Source organism: Bos mutus, chromosome 2 (genome assembly GCF_027580195.1).
Source record: "Bos mutus isolate GX-2022 chromosome 2, NWIPB_WYAK_1.1, whole genome shotgun sequence".
Taxonomy (NCBI): domain Eukaryota; kingdom Metazoa; phylum Chordata; class Mammalia; order Artiodactyla; family Bovidae; genus Bos; species Bos mutus.
Window position 1 is genome coordinate 91,264,783 of NC_091618.1, and position 20,897 is coordinate 91,285,679.

The 20,897-nt window shown below is 39.2% G+C and overlaps 1 protein-coding gene across 1 annotated transcript in view; it reads right to left on the reverse strand.

The window, feature by feature from the left end:
• Positions 1–20,897, reverse strand: part of NEB (nebulin) — a 220,916-nt gene that overhangs the window by 68,301 nt on the left and 131,718 nt on the right. Inside the window, 18 exon segments of the mRNA XM_070390326.1 lie at positions 1,283–1,387; positions 1,484–1,588; positions 2,280–2,384; positions 2,944–3,141; positions 3,584–3,697; positions 3,799–3,906; positions 5,115–5,222; positions 5,584–5,688; positions 5,798–5,902; positions 7,243–7,554; positions 8,041–8,148; positions 8,274–8,375; positions 8,636–8,734; positions 9,264–9,368; positions 10,323–10,634; positions 10,735–10,839; positions 15,345–15,449; positions 15,798–16,001. Of these exon segments, the coding sequence (XP_070246427.1) occupies positions 1,283–1,387; positions 1,484–1,588; positions 2,280–2,384; positions 2,944–3,141; positions 3,584–3,697; positions 3,799–3,906; positions 5,115–5,222; positions 5,584–5,688; positions 5,798–5,902; positions 7,243–7,554; positions 8,041–8,148; positions 8,274–8,375; positions 8,636–8,734; positions 9,264–9,368; positions 10,323–10,634; positions 10,735–10,839; positions 15,345–15,449; positions 15,798–16,001 (2,505 nt within the window).

Consider the following 20,897-nt stretch of genomic DNA (forward strand, 5'->3'; position numbering starts at 1 on the left):
TCAATGGATGTTAAAATATATAAGAGAAAGTGTGAGGAGAAACAGGATAATTGCATAGTCCCAAAAAATCTCCTCCAAGATATTTATTAATAACAAAGGTACAAAAGAAAGTCTACAGTGGAGAATCTCAGCAGATAGCAACTTAAAATAAGTGATCAGGTCATTCCCAGCTACTGATACCATGCACCACTGGCTATGATGTGCTGAGAAGGGCACATCACATCTGTGCTATTCTTGCCAAAAAAGGAATACCTTAAACCTAATCATGAGCAAACTTAAGATCAACTCAACCTTCAAAACATTCTACACAATAACTGGCCAGAATTCTTCAAAAGGGTCAAGATCAGAAAAAGACAAGGAAGAATTAAGAAATTCTCAGATACAAAGAGACTAAGGAGTCATGACAACCAAGTGCAGCATGGGATCCTAGACTGGCCTCTGGGATAGCAAAGTACTTTAGTTGAAATACTGTTGAAGTCTGGATAAAGTCTATAACATTATTACAATGCTAATTTTTTTTTTTTTTTTTTTGGTAATTGTTCTATGGAGAAAAGTGTATGGGAATTCTCTTTACTACTTTTGCAATTTTTCTGTAAATCTAAAATTATTTCAAAATGAAGTTTAAAAACTGTTTGATTAATTAGCCAATTCACAGGAGGAAAAAAAAGAGTGCCTCTGTTGATCTCTAAGTCACTGGGCAAAGGAAAAGCTAGGCAAAACCAAGTTCAGGGTCAACAAAGACTAGCTCCAACAGTACCTGTTTGCACTAGGGAACGAGTTAGTGAATTTGTATCAACTGCATGACATAGAACAATACTCAAATTGGGGCTTATTTACTTGTACCTATTAGGATTTATCGGAGAAGGCAATGGCACCCCACTCCAATACTCTTGCCTGGAAACTCCCATGGACAGAGGAGCCTGGTAGGCTGCAGTCCATGGGGTCGCAAAGAGTTGGACACAACTGAGCGACTTCACTTTCACTTTTCACTTTCATGCATTGGAGAAGGAAATGGCAACCCACTCCAATGTTCTTGCCTGGAGAATCCCAGGGACGGGGGAGACTGGTGGGCTGCCGTCTCTGGGGTTGCACAGAGTTGGACATGACTGAAGCGACCTAACAGCAGCAGCAGCATTAGGATTTATAAGATAAAGTAGGAACTTAAAGTTCCAGGAAAAAGATTAGACCTTTGGGGGTAAGGTTGCTTGTTCCTTTTAATCTCTTATTGTCTCTAAAGGTGGAAGGGGTAACTCAAATACAGAGAAAAGAAAACTCAACTCACACTGCTAAACAGATCCTTCAGATTCTTGATTCTGTCATAATCCACTGTTTCTAGAACTGTCGTGTATTTGTCTTTGATCTGATGATAATTCTCTTTATATTTCACCTACAGACAAAGAAGACAGGTTATTCTTTTCTATTATTTGACAACATGTAAGACAATAACAGCTTGTCCTGGGAGAGTTGTACATGGAAGACACACCTCACTGGCATTAATGCCACTTTGAAGAGCAGTCACGTAAAGTGGTGTGTCTGTGACCAGGTTATAATTCTTTAGATTTTCTTTACCTGCTGCTGTGTATAGTATCTGTGAAGAAAAAGAAAAGTTACTGAAAATGGTAAAATGCAGATCTGCCATTTGTGCCAACTTAGATGTACATTTCTGGGTTTCTGCTTTAATCTTAACAAAAAGGATAGGTTGGACAGTCCTGCAGACTTTGCCCAGCTGTCAAAACTAACAGTTTCTCTTGACCAAAAGTGGAGTCTGGATCTTTGCCAGGTCCCTCCTTCATCATGTTGTCTTTTCCTTGCTTATACTCTGTCCCTGACAACAGCCCTTCAATTTCAACATCCATCAGATAGCTGCCCTCCCCGAGATGAATTTCTGCTGTAAAGTTCTCCAAGTAACTACTTTTTACTTCAAAAGTTAAATACTTATGGTCAAAGTATGCATTTGGTTTCTACTCCCTACCAGTTAACCTGATCAACTAAGGTATACATGCTTGAGGGTAGTTCACTGTGAAATAGCTCCCAGATAACAGTCTGCTATAAACATCTATAGCCTTAAACCACAGGGGACACTCAAACTGAGGAAGGCCAGCGCAAGAGCCGGCTACCAGAAGAGGTTTTATTGGGCAGGGGTCTTTGGTTCCCTTAGACTGTGTACTGTCAGAGCCACTTTCTCCACCTGGGCACAGGGACAGTCTCGCTATCAGCTCACTGGGAGCATCATGGAGTCCATCAACCCACAATGAGCTAGTCCTAGGAATATGGCTCACCTGACTCTGGAGGTCATATGATTTCTTCGCATGGAGGATCTGGGGTGTATCCCAAACGTAACACCCAATGCCTTTCAGCCAATTCAAGTCATCTTTATACACATTCTGCAAGAAAGAAGGAACAGTGAAAGGTGACCGGTACTAACTGAACTTCCAATCGAGGATTTGATTTTCTCCTGTCAGCCTTTGGCTGTGCTTAGTATACTCAGCTGCCATAGGGCGGGTTTTTCAACAGCTGGAAGGTCTTTAATGCCCTAGTCTAAAGAAGTTTAGGAGGAGAGCAAAAGCTAAGCCCAAGGCTACTTGAGCGGGTTAGCCTACCTTTTCTCAAGGGGAACTTCCCAACCCAGGAATCAAACGGGGGTCTCCTGCATTGTAGGAGGATTCTTAACCAGCTGAGCTATCAGGGAAGCCCAATGCCCTAGCCTAAAGAAGTTTAGGAGGAGAGTAACAGCTCAGTTTTAGTCTAGTGTTGAAGAGATTAAATAGTTAACACAGGAGTCTCATTGCTCTGAGGGGATCTTTACACCAAAAAACGTCACTCCTGCCTCTTTGAATTGAAAAGCAGCAGGGTTTAGGAATACAGAGACAACAAGGGCATGGGGGCCCGGGCAGGGCTGGGTGAAGGCTGTAACTTAATCAAGCTGCAGAAAGGACCTCATACATCACTCAAGATCTCCTGCGCGTGCCGGACCCGGACGACATTGGGTTCTTCTGGAAGAGACGTCCACTGGTGGAAGTAGTGTCGGTATTCCAGGTCACTGAGGATGTACTGGCACCTTTTAGCCAACACGTGATTCATCATATCTTGGGGGATATGGACATTTGCTTTGGTGTCCTCATAATGTCTTCTGTAGTTCAACTAAAGAATGATACACATTTAAAGACAAAAATAAGAAAGCCATTAAGCTATTCTGATCAATCTTTCCTAGAGTCTTATTTTCAATACAGATCAATATCTTTAGACTGGACCAAGGTTAAAAAAATGATACTTTAATATATTCTACTTCTTCAAAAATTTCCCATCCCTTTACTATAACACAAAGTAAAGAGGAACCAATCTTGTTTTCTCCTTTTTCCAAATACAGAGCCCACACTGTGTTTGGAGGAATGGGGGGAAAGGGTGAAAACAGATGGCTACCAAAGGGGTGCAGGGCTATGTGGCAGGGATGGGGGAAAGTCTCAAGACTGGTTCACTCCTCACTATCCCACCCCCAGCTGATTTTGAGACAAAGGGCAGATTATAAATAGGCAGAAGAGTAGTACACTGTGCAAATCCTCTTGTTAAAGTGAACTTTGCTTACCAAGCTCCTCATTTTTTGGAAGTCCAGACAGTGAACCACGTTGGGGAACTCACTGATTTCTTTTCCAGCCAGGTAGTGACCCTTCAGTTTCTCATACGTCTCTTTGTATTTCAGCTGTGAAGTAGGTACGGCATTGAGAATCACTAGGACTTTCCAACCAGTCCTTTGTGGCTAGAAAGACTCTCAAACTCAAGAAAGGAAAAAGTCCTACTGACCTCACTGTTCACAAAGTCAGCATGCTTGGCTCCCACAATGGGGATGTAGCGTTCGTCCAGGGTGTAGCCATAGGCCTTCGTTCCATCCCAGGCCCTTTTATACAGTATCTAGGACAAAGAAATGCATATCAACAAAACTTTGCATTCAACCTCTTCTAGATGTACTTGAAGGTAAATGGTAAAACCAAGGTAAAGTATTTATGTTTTAAGGCAAGGCCTAAATCTTCACTTATAGTCAATAGTGTCCCTACTTATGAACAGGATAGAGTTTTTGGACTAGTTGCAAATTAAACCTACTGACCCCGAGACATTTTATAATAGAGTTTAACTTTATTTACATTTCTAATAAAAGTGAAAACAAATTTGCACACAGGGAGAGAATCACCAAAGATTGCTTCCCATTCAGCATACACACACACCTTTTAGATAAGCTGAATTAAAATTTGGAGAGCAAGTCCTCCACTTGCTGGCTGGAAATATCTGGACATGATTGCTAACAAGGGACCACCCTTTCCTGTCTTCTTTCTGTTGGTAGCTGCTTGGTTCTACATGTGCCCAGAAGTGATATAGCACTTGTTACATTATTGTCTTTTTAAAAAATTATTTATTTTTAGTTGGAGGATAATTGCTTTACAATATTGTGTTGGTCTCTGCCATACATCAACATGAATCAGCCATAGGTATGCCTACTTCCCCTCCCATCTCCCATTCCATCCCACCCCTCTAGGTTGTCACGGAGCACTGGGTTGAGTTAGCTGAGTCACACAGCAAATTCCCACTGGCTCGCTGTTTTGCATATGGTAATGTATATGTTTCCACGCTTCTCCTTCAGTTCGTTCCACCCTCTCCTTCCCCTGCTGGGTCCACAGGCCTGTTCTCTATGTCTGTGTCTCCGTGGCTGCCCTGCAAGTAGGTCCATCAGTACCATCTTTCAGGATCCCATATTACGCATTAATGTACAATATTTGTTTTTCTCTTTCCGACTTACTTCACCCTGTATAATAGGCTCTAGGTTCATCCACCTTCTTATTTGTACATCATCTCCCTCACTTGCAGCTGCTCCTGAAAGTCTTATCTTATTGATCTTTAGCTCCTCAGTGTCTCCCTCAGTGCCTGGCACATCACAGGGCCTCAAACAATACTAGCTGAATAAATACTACTTGCTCTGAATAATACGCTATGAAATAAAAATAAATACAACAAAATAATAGGTCTCCTTATAAGTTCAGTCGTTCATAAAGTCAGCCAAGAGCATGCATGCTAACAAAAGCTTAAAATTCAGAACTGAGTTGTACATCACATAAAATAGAACTTACAGTACTGTAGAGTTTTTCCATGTCTTTGGAGTGGGTGATATATGGTGTATCTGGAGAAAAGATATACTTGCCCTTTATTAATTTATTAAATGTTTCTTTATATTTTACCTAAGGAGAGAAAACAAAGAGAACCTTTGATTATTCTAAATATATATTTAAAGTTTCACAAGATCTACCTAGCAAAAAATAGTTACATTTAGAGATTAATCAATGGGCTAAATTTCATTATATGATATATAATTTTTATTATAACTAACACAATGGAATGTTTGGGATAATAATTTAGATATTATCTAAAAGGGGTACAGTATATGTCCTACTAGTGACTTTTAAGACATTCTCCCCCAAAGATTTTCTTATAATTTACTCCCCATTTTCTTACAAACCATTATCTGGAGGTAAGGAAAGTCTGTTCAATGACAGTTAAGCTCTTAGTTTATATACCTTATTATACACAAAGAAAACTTACATCACTTTGATTGACTGAGTTAATCTTGGCGAGAACAATCTCTGGAGGATCCACCACACTTGTAAAGTTAGGATAGTTGGCAAGAGCATCTTTCTTATATTTTATCTGCAAAGGAATAGAGACAATTAAGATAGGTGGTCCCCTACAGGGTACCTATCCCCACATGGTAGGTAAGGAGGCCAGGCTTTATGTAGGAAGAAAAGGCTCTGCATACCTGATTCATCATTTCCTGGTTCCTGGTAACCCTCACATGGTCCACAGAATCCAGGGGGATCCAACCAATGCCTCGGAGCCACTCCAAGTCAGCTTTGTAGATATTCTGAGAGCAGAAAGGGAGACACAATGCAGGTGTAAATAACTCGGGCACATGAAATCAGGCAGCAGATTAGAAACAACTTTTTCAGAAGGTTTTTAAGGCTTTCTCTCTAGTGGCTATGTCTCATTGATTCAAACATGATTTCATCTGTACACTTGAGCAATATTTCTCATGGCTGTTATGAATGAGGAACTATGCAAGGTGATTTGAGAGATGAGTATAAAGTCTTTGAAGTGTAGAGAGAAGTTATCTATGAAGTAGACAGTGGTAGGTGCTGCGAGAGCAAGAACACTTAGATGCTGTGGGAGTTAAAGGTAGGGAACCGTTGTTTTCACCTGTGAGCATAAGACAAGGTTTTACCAAAGAAGTTATAGTTTTAGATGAACTTGATACATATAGTTATATAGAAATCTGTGGGGTATTCAGACTAAATAAAGGCAGTCACACAAGTAAATGCTCATGTCTTGTAGGGTTGGGGGCCACCCCTCCTGTCTGTCTTTACCCTCGCCCCCACTTCCTGGATTCTCTCAGGCCACCGCACGCCATATAAAGAGGAGGTGCTAATCTGATTAGAGTTCCACAAAGGTTATCCTGCTGCAGCCACCAGTGAGATGGGATGTTCAAGTTCAGTACCTGTGCTGCAGGCAGAATCTGACATCCTGTTTTGGTAACAACGAGAAGACCCAGGTAGGCTTAGCTCCTCGGTGCTCCTGAGCATCACATTAACGCATTGTGTTTCTGTTTCCTACGGACTACTGGTGGCAGGTAGAGATCTTGATTCAGGCTTCAGGGGGAGGTGACCTGACACACATTCTCTATCCCAGCTTTGCCAACCTCTGCATAAGGGCTTCTGGCCCTTCTGCAACTCATCAGTATGTTGTGTCCCTTTTGCTTTGATTCCTTGCAAGCAATTCCTTCATGAAAGCCTTGAGGAAGGAGATGCTTGGCAAAGCAAGGAGGAGGCATTCCCAGGTCTTGACTACACTATCATGTAATATTATTGAAATCCCAAATCAATGTCAACTCCCGCCCAAGCCAATAATTATTTTAAGTCAGTTGACAATTTTCCATGCACATGTGAAGAACTATTGATGATAGAGATGGTACAGAATCAATTTTTTAAAACTTGACTTTGAACGTTATTCAGAAATGCACAGTCAGCAAGCAAAGCTGTCCATTACTGCTCCCAACCTTTCTCTACTTCATATCCAGCCTCAGTTCCCTTCTGACAGCAAACTATATATTTACGGTTATGAGTTTCAAAGACTGGAGGCTCGAAGTTAGTGCTTATGATCTGAGTAGACCACATGCCTCTAGATAATTAAGAGACAAAAATCACTTACATCACTCTGTAGGTCATAGGCCTTCCTTGCCTGAATAACATCATTTTGGTCAGGGTGACATATCCATTGGTGCAGGTAATTGCGGTAATCAATGTCACTGGCAAGGGCCTGTCCCTCCTTGGCTGCCAACACCGACACCATATCAGGAGGTATATGGATTTTGGCCTTTGTCTTATGATAGTTCTCTTTGTAAAGTCTGTCATTCTGAATCTGGCCTGCGTGCTCGAACCAAACCAGTTTAGGATCATCTCTCATCGTCGGGACACCCACATAATGACCTTTCTGCTTGACGTGTTCAGCTTTGTATTTCAGCTGGTGGGAAGAGGAACAGAGATTCCGTCAACTTAGACAAACACACAAGGCAGAAGGGGCTTGAAACATCAAGCAAGCTCAGGCCCCCAGATATTTCTGTTACTCTCACAAGAATAAATACGAAAAAAATTGAAATAGAGATGAAGACATTTCAATTTAAAAATAGAAAAATATACACTTACTTTCTAATTCTGGCAATATCTTATTTGAAGGCTTAGAGATTTTAGGGAAGCAGAGAATAGAAGAAACAAATAAAGACCTTAAACAATAGTTTTTGAAGCAGCAGAGAAAAAAAAAAAAGATGAAGAATGCTAAGAGCCCACAGGAAAAGGACAAGAATGGAGCAGGTACTCTGGCCATCCCCAAGGCCAGCCAGGCCTGCCAGCCAACAAGGAGCTCTCCATGGTGCTATGTCTTAGGGTAACTGGGTCCCTGTAAGGGCAATGGCCAGCCTTTGCAAAGTGCACTTGTATCAGAATAACTTACCTCACTCTGAACATCACCAGAATGATGGGCATGAACAAATGGCACAGCATCTGGAGGCAAAATGTAACCGGTGGCTTTCTGTTTCTCCCAGCTTTCCTTGTAGAGATACTAAAAGACAGAGACATGACAAAGGGTTAAACCAAGGAGTCAGGATAGAGGGCTAAGTCTCCTACAGGTGTGTTATAGTCCTCCATCCTCACAGAAAGTGTCAGGTGTCCAGGCAAAATCCTTACCTGGTCCAGTATCCGGGCTGCCTCCTGGGCAGTATGCAGCTGAGGGGTTTCTGTGAGAGTGTACTTTGATTTTGTGTCATTCCAATCTTTTCGGTACTTAATCTAGAAATGAGAAGCAAGTTGGTAAGTTCCTCGATATTAAGAACACATAATGCTGTCCAAGCAGCTGCTAGCACCAGTCGTCTCAATATTTACAATCCGTATCTCAGACAGCGATTGCACAATGAGTGTAAGGAAGCGGAAAAGCTTTGGAAACAACATCTTCCAAACCCAGAAATTTTACTATTTTAAACAATTTTTAACAGATCACCTTTATTTAAAAATTTAACCGAGCCGTTTTAGAACAACAGTCATGTACTTACATCGTTCAGGATTTCACCACTGTGTTTTGCTGTCACGTAATCAACTCTGTCATCCACAGGAGTAAAGCTGAGAGTTTCTATTTTTGTGCGATATTTTTTCTATGGGAAAGAAAATCTCTTTTAGACAACATTGTCTCTGGTCCTGAGCAAGATATGCTGCATTTAAGGGTGTGTCTGAACTAGAAGTGTAGAATGTCATATTTCAATGGCATCTTTTTGGCAATTTGGCTTTCTTCTTAGCATTTTATTTTTAAACAAATGGGTTGACATCTTATACCTTCCACAGATTTTAAGGTAGCAGGTTTGCTTAGCTCCCAAAATCATGTAATATATCATTACATGTACTCTGTGTGTGTATGTGTGTTTTTCAATTTTCAAACTTCTCTCACATGTATTGCCATTGAGGACTGAAGAAAATTTCCATTTATACAATTCCAAGCATCACTGAGTGGTCTTACATTCTTATGGGTATGGTCCCACAATGTGACAGGGACAGTACAGGATTATTTTGGAAAGGATAGCAATTGAAACTGTAATTGCTGATGGGGAATGACTGCATGTTAGCTGGTGTATTTTTGTTTAGTTTCTTAGGAAATGTGCTGAATGTCAGGATAAGATCTTGGAATACCTCATTGAAGATGTCTGCCATATGCTTGGCATGATTGACAGAAACAGAATCAGCTGGCATCCACCCAATCCCACGTAACCATTCCAAGTCAGCCTTGTAAATAGCCTGTGAAAATAAGACCAGGAAGAAGTCAGTAAGTCTGGTCACATTTGTTCTATTCATTGGTCTGATGGAGAAATGCAATTTAAGAATGACATACTCAAGCACCAGACAAGTAACTTAAGTAAATTAATGATGCGGCAGCATAATAAACTGGGGCCCATGTTTGCTATTTAAAGGGGTTTAGCCTTAATTTCGGAGAAGGCAATGGCAACCAACTCCAGTACTCTCGCCTGGAAAATCCCAAGGATGGAGGAGCCTGGTAGGCTGCAGTCCATTGGGTTGCTAAGAGTTGGACACGACTGAGCAACTTCACTTTCACTTTTCCTTTCATGCATTGGAGAAGGAAATGGCAACCTACTCCAGTGTTCTTGCCTGGAGAATCCCAGGAACGGGGAAGCCTGGTGGGCTGCCGTCTGTGGGGTTGCACAGAGTCAGAGATGACTGAAGTGACTTAGCAGCAGCAGCAGTAGCCTTAATTTAGCCCGAGGTCATGACTATCAATGGCTAGTTCATGTCTGGAGCTGCATCCTCTAATTTTTTCCCAACAAAATGGGAAATCCTAGGTTTGTATACAAAATTCCCTGATTTTAAAACTTAATTCAAAATTTAAAAACACTGTGTCAACTAAAACAGCATATCTATGCCTGTATCCTGTCCATGGACTGCCAATATTTTACTTACAATTTAAACTTATGTTGCTTCTTAAGTTCTGTAGAAGTAATACTTTCAGAGTAGTTGTCTTTAACATGATACAATTAAGAACTATATTCAACTACCACTTATTTCCTTATCCTTCATGGTACTGGTGATTTTAATACCACACTATAAATTCTAACCAAAACCAAATTCTTGGCTGTATAAAGACATGGAGTGATGATGCAAGATTTAATGACATAAACTTTCTGGGAGTCCTGGGAAAATGATGAAAGAGTTCAGGCTAAAATGCAGCCCACTCACATCGCTTTGCAGATCGTAGGCTTTCCTGGCCTGAATCACATCGTTCTGGTCAGGCATGCACGTCCACTGGTGCAGGTAATGGCGGTAATCGATATCGCTGACCAGAGTCTGGGAATTTTTAGAGTGCTCGATGGAGAGCATATCCGGGGGGCTCTGGAACTTAGACTTCCACTTGGCCCAGTGCAGCCGGTATTCTCTTTCATTCTGAATCTTGCCAGCTATGAGGGCCCAGCGGATCTTGTTGTCATCCCTGGCTGTGCGGGTGCCCACGTAGTGTCCCTTCTGCTTCTCGTGATCAAGCTTGTATTTATACTGGGGACAGAAAAACACAGCAGATGGATCACAGCACGAACTCTCTATGCACCTGGGGCGTTTGCACGAAAAACTGAGGAGTAAACAAGGCCACACTCACGTCACTCGCGATCTCCCTGGAGGCCTTGGCAGCCTGGATGGGGATGGCGTCCAGCCGGACGTCACAGCTCATCTTCATCTCATCCCAACCTTCACGGTAAAGTTTCTGAAGAGGAGGAAAAACAAGGTATTGTTCCCAGTTCAAACTCATCAGTGACTACAGGGGTTCAAGTGAAAATTAATAACAAAGGGGTACAGTTTTGAAGTCCTAGAACCAGTTTATAAAAAGAGAATAAGTGAAAGAATCATCATGGACCAGTGTACTGGAGAACAAAATCATGTCTGGAATCCAAAGATCTGGACTTGACAAGGCTTTTTCCTTTTTTTAATTTGAATTATAATTTCAATATAGTTGTTTATGGTTGATGTAAAAGGGTTTTGGTGCTTCTTGTATTGATAGCACTGGGATCAGTTTAAGTTCAAACATTAATGGGCTATTATTGAATTTCTTCATAATTCTACTTAATTCTTCATTTCAATTTCGTAATCTTCAGAATTATAAACTTTTTACATTCTGAAAAACAAGAGGGTTTTTAATTTGAAAAAGAAGGGCTTACATTTGAAAAACAACAGGGTTTTTCCCTCTCTACACAGTTTTTTTTTTTTTTTAGATCTTCTAATACAATTGTTGATGCATAGTGTTTGGGAGCGTTAGATCTTTTTACTGAAGCACTGATTGGAGATAATGGGCCACTTTCTAAGTGTATCGCTGTTGTGTTTGTAAAGAGAAGTCAATGAAAATAGTGACTGATTTACAGATAACTTTATAAATATATGTTCACATTTAAGTGGATAACTTCTGTATTAACAATGTTAGAAATAGCAGTAATTTAAATGTATAATTCAGAAATCAAACCTATCACCATTGTTCACAGCTTGAACAAGGCAGAAAGGAGAAGTGAATTTCAATTAGTTTCATGGCCTTTGCATTTTGAAAAATGAGTGCTTAGATAGGATCTGTCCTTATAAGTATGGGAAAGTTTTATATGAATTTTCATTCAAGTTTTTGTATTAAGTTTGACTGGGCCTATTTTAATGCTGGACTTTTTTTTGTACAAAATAAAGTGTTTTCCACATTTAAATGTATTATAATAGAGAATATTTAATGGAAATTTGTAATTATGTTATTTTAAATTTTTTGTATTTGTTTTATTACATATATTATTATACTATTTTTTCTTATGTGATATACTTTTTTATGTGGTCAGATATAATTTTTATTTGAGCTACAAAAAAACTGGACTTAGGACCTAACTTCTTCACCTACTAACTGTGAGAATGTGGGCAAATTCTTTAATCTTTTTAAGTCTGAACTTTCCCATATGATTAAAAACAAAATAACACTGTCTTACCCATGTGATTGGTGTCAAGTTTAAATGAATCAATTTAACATGAAGTTGTTTGGTTACCCATAAAATTATATACAAATATTCTGAAAAAACTGCTTTCTAAATGCTGAAAATTACTTAAAATAGGGGACTTTATCAAGATTACAATACTAGCAACACTATGTATAAAGAAAGTGAATATTTTGTTTAGTATTCAGATAGGATGTTTGATACCTTCCAAAACAGAAGCCATTCTCATTAGTATCTAAATTTAACAACTTTACTTTTGGCATGGTGTCAAATACTAGTCTTGCTTATATCATGATACTAATGGTGTGTGCATGCGTGCTAAGTTGCTTCAGTTGTATCCAACTCTGTGCGACCCTATGGACTGTAGCCCACCAGGCTCCTCTGTCCATGGGATTCTCCAGACAGGAACACTGGAGTGGATTGCTATGCCTTCCTCCAGGGATCTTCCTGACCCAGCAATCAAACCCACATCCCTTTACGTCTTGGCAGAGAGGTTCTTTACCAATAGTGCCACCTAGGAAGCCCAATATTAATGGTAGGGTTCTGGTATTTCCAGCTGAGAAATTTATCATGCAAAAGATAGCACATGAGGCTTTCCAGAATTTTTTTTCCAAAGATGTCTATGGATTGGAAGGAAGAGGCTGATTCTACGCAGTGAAGAGCTGGCCGTCTTTCCATCCACCCACTTGGCAATAAGAATTCACTGCACCATATACTGTACCAATTCTAGTTCAAAAGAAGCATCAAAATTTTGCTTTCTTCCCAGCTCTTGGAAAAAATTAGCTCCTAAGAGGCTCATTACAATAAAGTTGGTGGTGCAGTACACACATGATGAGGAATCTTTACTTGGAAGACTCCTCTCACAAAGATTTATTATTTTTTGAAAGATAAAAGGTTCCAAGCCATGGTGGACTGTATTAAGACAGTATCCTTCTTCTAAGGTCATACTGTTCCACACACAGAAAAATCTCTGTGATTCATGAAGGTACTACCTTTCTTGAACTTTCTTAAACTGTGAAGCTACCCGTGTAACTGAATTCTTTCATTTTATCTAATAGAGTTTTAAGTTAATCTCTCCCTTTCCCCTGGTATACAATGATTTATTCTGCAAAGGATGATAATTCTGCCTTTTTATGATATTTTTTTCTTATCTTTACTCTTTTTTTTTTTTCCTTTTTTTAGGGATGTGCTGGCTTTTCATTGCTGTGTGGGCTTTTCTCTAGCTGAGGCGAACAGGGGCTACTCTTTGTTGCAGAGTAATGGGCTTTTCATGGCAGTGTCTTCTCTTGTGGAGCACAGACTCTAGGGCACACGGGCTTCAATAGCTGCAGTTCCTGGGCTCGGGCTCAGGCTCAGTCGTTGTGGCACATGGGCTTGGCTGCTCTGCAGCATGTGGGATCTTGCTGGACCAGGAATTAACCCGTGTCTCCCGCACTGGCAGGTGGATTCTTTACCATTGAGCCACCAGGGAAGCCCTCTTATCCTTACTGTTAATTAATTATTTGGGGATAAATGAGGAGCTTATCATTAAGCTACTTTAAGCAAATGTTAAAAAATGGTAATGAGCCTCTTGATGAAAGTGAGAGTGAAAAGTTGGCTTAAAGCTCAACATTCAGAAAACTAAGATCATGGCATCTGGTCCCATCACTTCATGGCAAATAGATGGGGAAACAATGGAAACAGTGACAGACTTTATTTTTGGGGCTCCAAAATCATTGCAGATGATGATGCAAAATCACTGCAGCCATGAAATAAAAAGATGATCGCTCCTTGAAAGAAAAGTTATGACCAACCTAGACAGCATATTAAAAAGCAGAGACATAACTTTGCCAACAAAGGTCCATCTAGTCAAAGCCATGGTTTTTCCAGTGGTCACGTATGGATGTGGGAGTTGGACTCTAAAGAAAACTGAACTATAAAGAAGGCCGAAGAATTGATGCTTTTAAACTGTGGTGTTGGAGGAGCCTCTTGAGAGTCCCCTGGACTACAAGAAGATCCAACCACTCTAAAGGAAATCAGTCCTTAATATTCATTGGAAGGGCTGATGCTGAAGCTGAAACTCCAATACTTTGGCCACCTGATGTGAAGAACTGACTCATTGGAAAAGACCTTGATGCTGGCAAAGATTGAAGGTGGGAGGAGAAGGGGATGACAGAGGGTGAGATGGTTGTATGGCATCACTGACTCAATGGACATGAGTTTGAGTAAGCTCCAGGAATTGGTGATGGACAGGGAGGCCTGGTGTGCTGTGGTCCATGGGGTCGCAAAAAGTTGGACACAACTGAGCGACTGAACTGAAGTGAACTAGTGGGCATCCTTGGTTTACTCCTGACTTGAATGAGAAACTTACTTACTTGAGCCTTGCCTTTGATTTGAAATTTACTCTTAGTTATGACAAGAAAATATTCATTTATTCTTATTTTGCTAAGACTTTATTAAAAAATAAGAATGGATATTTGATTTGGTCATACATCTTTTTAAATCTAATAAAATGAGCATACAATTTTTCTCTTTTGTTCCAGCATATTATCAGTTTTCTGAATATGAAATATTTTTGGCATTCCTGAATGAATCCTAGTTATTTGTATTATATCATATTCATGTACTATCAAATTTGATTTGTTAATATTTTATTTAAGATTTCCTCATTATTATGGTCTACAGTTTTCATTTGAGGCAGTTGGACAAGTTTTGATAATGGGGAAGGTTTTCCTTCTTTCATTAGGCTCTATAGTTATTTATTCCTTAAAGTTTGGAAACAATTGCCCTATAAAATCATCTGGGTGACCCTGACATCATAGAAGAGTGAGGAGAGGTCTTTAATAACCCTCTTCACTTCTTATGTTTTTATTCTTTTCTTGGGGTCAATTTTAGTACTTTATAATTTCATAAAAGAATCCCTATATATCTGGGTTTTAAAATCAATTTAAATACCACTGTGAAATGAATTTTAATTATTTTATGTCCATCTGAATCTGTCATTCATTCCCCTTTCTTGTTTGTGTCTCTTCATTCCTCTTTCATCATCTTTCTCCTTGTTCCCTTCTCTCTTTTGTCATGTTGACATTGCCTCACAGTAACTGGCCTTACCCAGGGATTCAGAACCAGGGATCGGCCCCTCTCCTCACTCCTGGGCAAGGGCCTCCTTACCCACGCGATCTTCTCTTCCTTGCCTATGAAGAGTTCCCTGGTGATAGCTTCGTACCAACTGGGCGACTTTCCAAACAAAAGGGGAGTCTGTTGCAGTACTTACATTGCTCACGTTAAGAGCATTGGTTCTAGCAAGATTAATTTCTGGAGTATCTGGCATTATGTGGATTGAAGTTTTATCCTTGTCCCAAACTTCTCTGTACTTTGGCTGTGGAAAGAACCAATAACAAAATTACTTCACAGTTTGTAATTTTTCTAGTTGCAGTGTACAACTTTTGATTTTTCTGGTCCCAAATCTTTTCATATTAAAAATTTCCAGAATCTTTTTGCATAAGTTACTCAAATTTGTTATGAAATCTGTATTACCACCTTTCATGTGTACTTTGAGATTTTGTTTAGAATTAGTAAGCAGTAACAAAACAACCGTGTCAACATCACTTACTGAAATCTTTGCTATCATCAATATTACTATTATCTTACAAATGGATTACCAGATTAATTATTTAGCATTCCTTTTATAACATGAATTTTAATACAGGACAAAAATGTGACTCACAATGCTGATATTTTCAGCATTGGATTTCGCGAGGACAACTTCAGGTGTGTCAACAATACTTGTGTACTTGAGTTTCACCACAGGTGTCCGATAGACACTGTCTCGGAAGATATGCTGGGCATTCTTGACTCTCAGTACTTCCGGAGATCCTTCAGGCATCCAGCCGATGCCACGGAGCCACTCCAAGTCAGCCTTGTAGATGGCCTGGGAAAGAAAAGAAAGTCAGGAGAGGCAGGTTTTGTTTTTGTTTTTTTTAAATCTGTGGTAAAGTAAGAAAGCAGCTTTTCATGTTACATTTTTCTTCCAGAAACAAAAATCAAGCTGACCATGGGCCTAACAGAGAATTTCTCATATGCACAGCAGTGTTTTGTCCTGCTTTGTCTTCTCTGGTGTGTGGGTGTGTGTGTTCATGTGCATACACAAATTCTAGAAAGCAGAATGATGCAGAAGGGATGCCCTGCTTGGGGGATGTGTGGGAGATTTTTGAATATCTTGGTTATCATCCCACTGGCCAATGCAGACTTTGAAAAAAATAATAGATTCTCCAACAAGTTCTCCACACAAAAGCCAGAATGGTCTTTACAAAATTCATCATTCAAATCTGATGTCACAACATCCTCCAAACCTATGATTTCCCATTGGCCTCAGGATAAAGATCAACATCTTATCATAGACTAGGCTGTGCTGATGGTCTAGCATGAGTCCCTCCTCATTCTTCCAACCTCATCTGTCACGGGCTTCCCTTTGACCCATATGTTCTGACCACACTGGCCTTTCAGTCTGTGCTTTATATACACTCTGCTTTGTGTATGATGTTGGTCATTCTGCAGGAATGGCCTCACAGTGTTTTCCTCACAACCAACTCCTATTCTCTTATCTCAAATCAGCATTTCCCCAGAGAAGCTTTTCCCACCTCACTTTTTCATAGTGCAATGACCACTCTTTTTCAGCCATCCCATTTTTGCTGATATTCATTAGTTGACATCTGTTCCTTTATCATCAACGTGAACTTCCTTCAGTCAGGAACTTTGTCTTGTTCTTCTTTATTCACCATTGTGCCTTTAGTGTTCAGCACAAGACATGGTACATGGTAGGTTTAATAAATATTTTTAAAGGGATAATTAAGAACTCAGTCCCTAGTTGCACAATTTCAATCCCACTTGGGTTTTCTTTTTCAGGACAGCACTTCCTTTTGAACTGGGATTTGCATTTCCTCGGCTATCTCCACATGTTTTCTCAGGAATATGTAAGTAGTTAACCAGATAAAATTGCTTTATGTGAAACACCAGTTATGAATTTCATTAAAAAAAACCGTTGTGTTCTTCAGAAATAGTATATCAATATTAACAGGATACAAATATCAAGCTAAAATAAGGAATAAGAGGAGTCAAAATGCAGGGAAATTTCTACCTTAGTGAAGAAGGTTATATGTTTTAGTGTGTGAAGTATGACAGATACACAAAATCTAGAAGGATTCTTGAAGAGGATTACATAGGTTTTGAAGCTTCCCTTTATCATTCTTTTTTTTTTTTTTTTTTAATTTTTTTTTCCCTTTATCATTAAGAACTTGATTGATATGCATTCTTTAATACACCAGTGTGATTCAGGTTAATGAAGAGACTGCATTTATCTAGAAACTGGACTAAATTCACCAAATGGCAATTGTTTCAAATGATGGGTATACTCTTCTATAACAAACTCATCTATTATATTAAAATATCTCCTGAAGCTTAAGGGAAGTTCAGATAATTAAAAGAAAGAATTCATTCTATACAAGAAACAAATATCCTGATGCTGGAGTGGGGTGCCATTGCCTTCTCCAATTAAAAGAAGAAATTCATTCTATACAAGAAACAAATATCCTAATAGAATTCATCATTTTCAAAAGATCGAACGGTTAGAAAACATAAGTAAATCTAAAAATACTTTGGGCAAACTAATGAAACATAATGTTGTGAAGAATAAAATGTTAAGGGAAATGAGTGAGCTTAGAGCATGCTGCTAATCTTTTAAATTAATTTCAAGGAAGACAGCCCCTGTCATTCTTCAACTGAAGAAACACGATGACACCAATATTTAATAAGCTACAAACAATGAATACATTAACAAAATCTATAGAAAAATTCTGGTAGTAGCACTAACAATGAAGATGAAAACTTTCTGAATAAGCCCAGAAGTAAGACTTGTGATTAACAAACTTAGTAAAATATCCCAGGGGAGTGCTCAGGCAGGGAAAGCATTCCTGAACATTGGAAGGAGTGACCGGGCAAAGCGGTAGAAGGCTGGCTTCCTGGGGAATAGTCACCACCCCCCCACCCCCAGGCACCACAGCAACAACTTACATCACTCTGCAGGTCATAGGCTTTCCTGGCTTGGATCACATCGTTCTGGTCAGGAAAGCAAGACCACTGGTGTAGGTACTGGCGATAGTCCACATCGCTTGCTAATGCCTGGCCTTCTTTGGCAGCGTTGATGGACACCATGTCCACCGGGATGGTGATCCTGGCCTTGTGGTCATTGTATGCCTTTTTGTACAGCCTGTCATTCTGCATCTTCAACACATTTGCCGCCCAGACCAGTTTAGGGTCTTCCTTGGCATTGCGACACCCAATGTAATGACCTTTCTGTTTCTCGTAAGCAGTTTTGTATAGATACTGGTGGATGTGAACAGAAGAAAGAAGATTTGTTTCTCCAAACTACTTCTGGACAGCCTGCTCAAATAACTCCCTCATATTACCCATTTGGGGGCACTGTTTTTCTTTAAATTCATACTACAAGTTTTATACTTGATACTTTGGTTTGCCTTCTACGTCTACATTCATGAAAACATTGTGAACATCTCAAAGGCAAGAACTGTGCTTCTGGGCTGTCCTCCAGTATAGGATTGTCCACCGTTTCCCAAACTTCAGTCATTGTGTGCCATTCCCATGTTCTGCCATAAAATTTTGTGACAATACTACTTGTACTTCATATTTTACTTTGTCAACTTGATTTCTTGTCTACATAAATATATATCTTAAAGTTTAAACTTATTTACACTTTTTATTTTAAAATTTATAATCCTATCTAAGTGGGCAAAATCAGTGTTTTTCTAGCACACATTAAAACAAATGTAACTGTTTTAAAAATGCTTGTCCATGTACTACATAAATTTATCCCAGGAACCACCTAGGCATGCTGCACTTCAAGAAACAATAGAATTCTCTGTGCCCACTGGATCTCTGTAAGTGTTTATACATTAACTGATACTGATAAGATATTGAAAAGAAAACCCAGATCTGTGCTTAAATATATGAAGTGTGGAAATAAGCAGAGAAGTAAGTCATCAAATTGTTGTCAAAGTTGTTCTTGAATTTGGAATTTTAAAGCAAGACACTAGTAACAACGCCCTTCATTCTACTCAAATATAATTCCTGGGGGAATTATGTTAAAGATTAGTACAGTTTTATCTCTCTGACTGTCTGTGAATTAGTGTTTGTTAAGGCCGAGCAAAGAGGAGCTCTCACATCACTGGCAATGTCCCTGGAAGCCTTGGCATGCTGAATCCCAATGGCATCTGCTTTCAGGTCATAGCCAGTCATCTTGACATCTTCCCAAGCTTGCTGATATTGTTTCTGCAAATGGAGATTGCAATGACACAGTCAATCTGAAGAGGGGGCACTGACTACTGAACTACTACAGTAGTTCAGTACAATAGTTCAATACAGGCTACTGAACACTGTATTCAGTGTTCAAGAATACACGTTAACAGTTACACTGAAAAACTGACTTTCCCTTAAGATTTATAAAATAGACTGGTTTCATACTGAACTTAAATTCTAGTACATTTTAATGACATTTAGTAAAATTCTCTTCCCGGATCTTTTTTTTTTTTTTTTTTAAGAGAATTTAAAAGACAACAAATCATATGAAAATGAGAAAAATTATGTGTATGTAGTTTGGCTTTTAAAAGGAAAAATTAATGATAGGCCACTAAAAAGAAAAAACTAAATATTACTATACATGCATATCTATGTTTTGATGTCATGTGTTTGGTGTAAACTACATTTTTCCTACTAAAAAAGACAAGGACATATTATAAACACACACTCAGGTGTGTGTGCACACTTATCACTAAAGACTAGAAGTAAAAGGAATGTTAATGAAATGCCTATTACTAAGCGCTCTCTGAAGCACACTGACGAGAGGTTTGGTGAGGCAGAGAACACGGTGTGAGCAAGTGGCTGTGCAGGGCCTTACATTGCTGATCTGCACGGCATTGATCTTGGACTGCAGCATCAAGGGAGTATCAGCTGGTATGTTCACATTCGCCTTCTCTTTCTCCCAGGCATCACGATACAATGGCTGGTAAAAATGAAAAGCAGAGGATCGTTGATTAGTGAATAAGCCAATTACCACGTGAGTAAAACTATAGGTATGATGAAAGTTTCTCTTTGGATGTGTTCAGATATAAATGTAAATCGCATTTTGCTTTCATCTGTGTTTTTATTCAGAAGGTGCCAAAAGTGACTTCAACAAGAACACATTCATGTGTGTTATAAATGTAAAATGAATCAGAAACATGAACTAAACTTATCCTCTTTTATTTATTCACATGTAATTATCTGGCAGATAAGCCCTCATTGCAGGTAACTGTGATAATCCACATTTCTCATCGAGTCCTGGCTTTCTTGGCCCAAATAACTATCATAATGTCTAATACTGGAGCTGCCTCTAGACTTTCAACTTATTTCACCACTGAATAGCAATAAAAAGGTGGCAATTTTGTGATCATGGTATTAACTGGTGGACCTGTACACAGGCCAGGTTTCAAGATGTGTTCAAAGTATACATCAGAGTCTATGGAACATGAAGATGCCTACCACACTTATACTGACCAAAGAGTTATCTAGTCAAATGAAATGTGGATGCTGTTATTGATTGGTTATATGAGATTGTATCTGGATACATGCATGTTCAAGATTCAAGATTCTAATCCTGGTGTTAGCAATTTAAAGTTTACAATTTTTCTTTTCTCTTTTTTAAATTATGAAAGTATGATAACACATTTACAGGAGACTTGGAAGATATAGAACAAAGTTACATAGAGTTCTATTATAT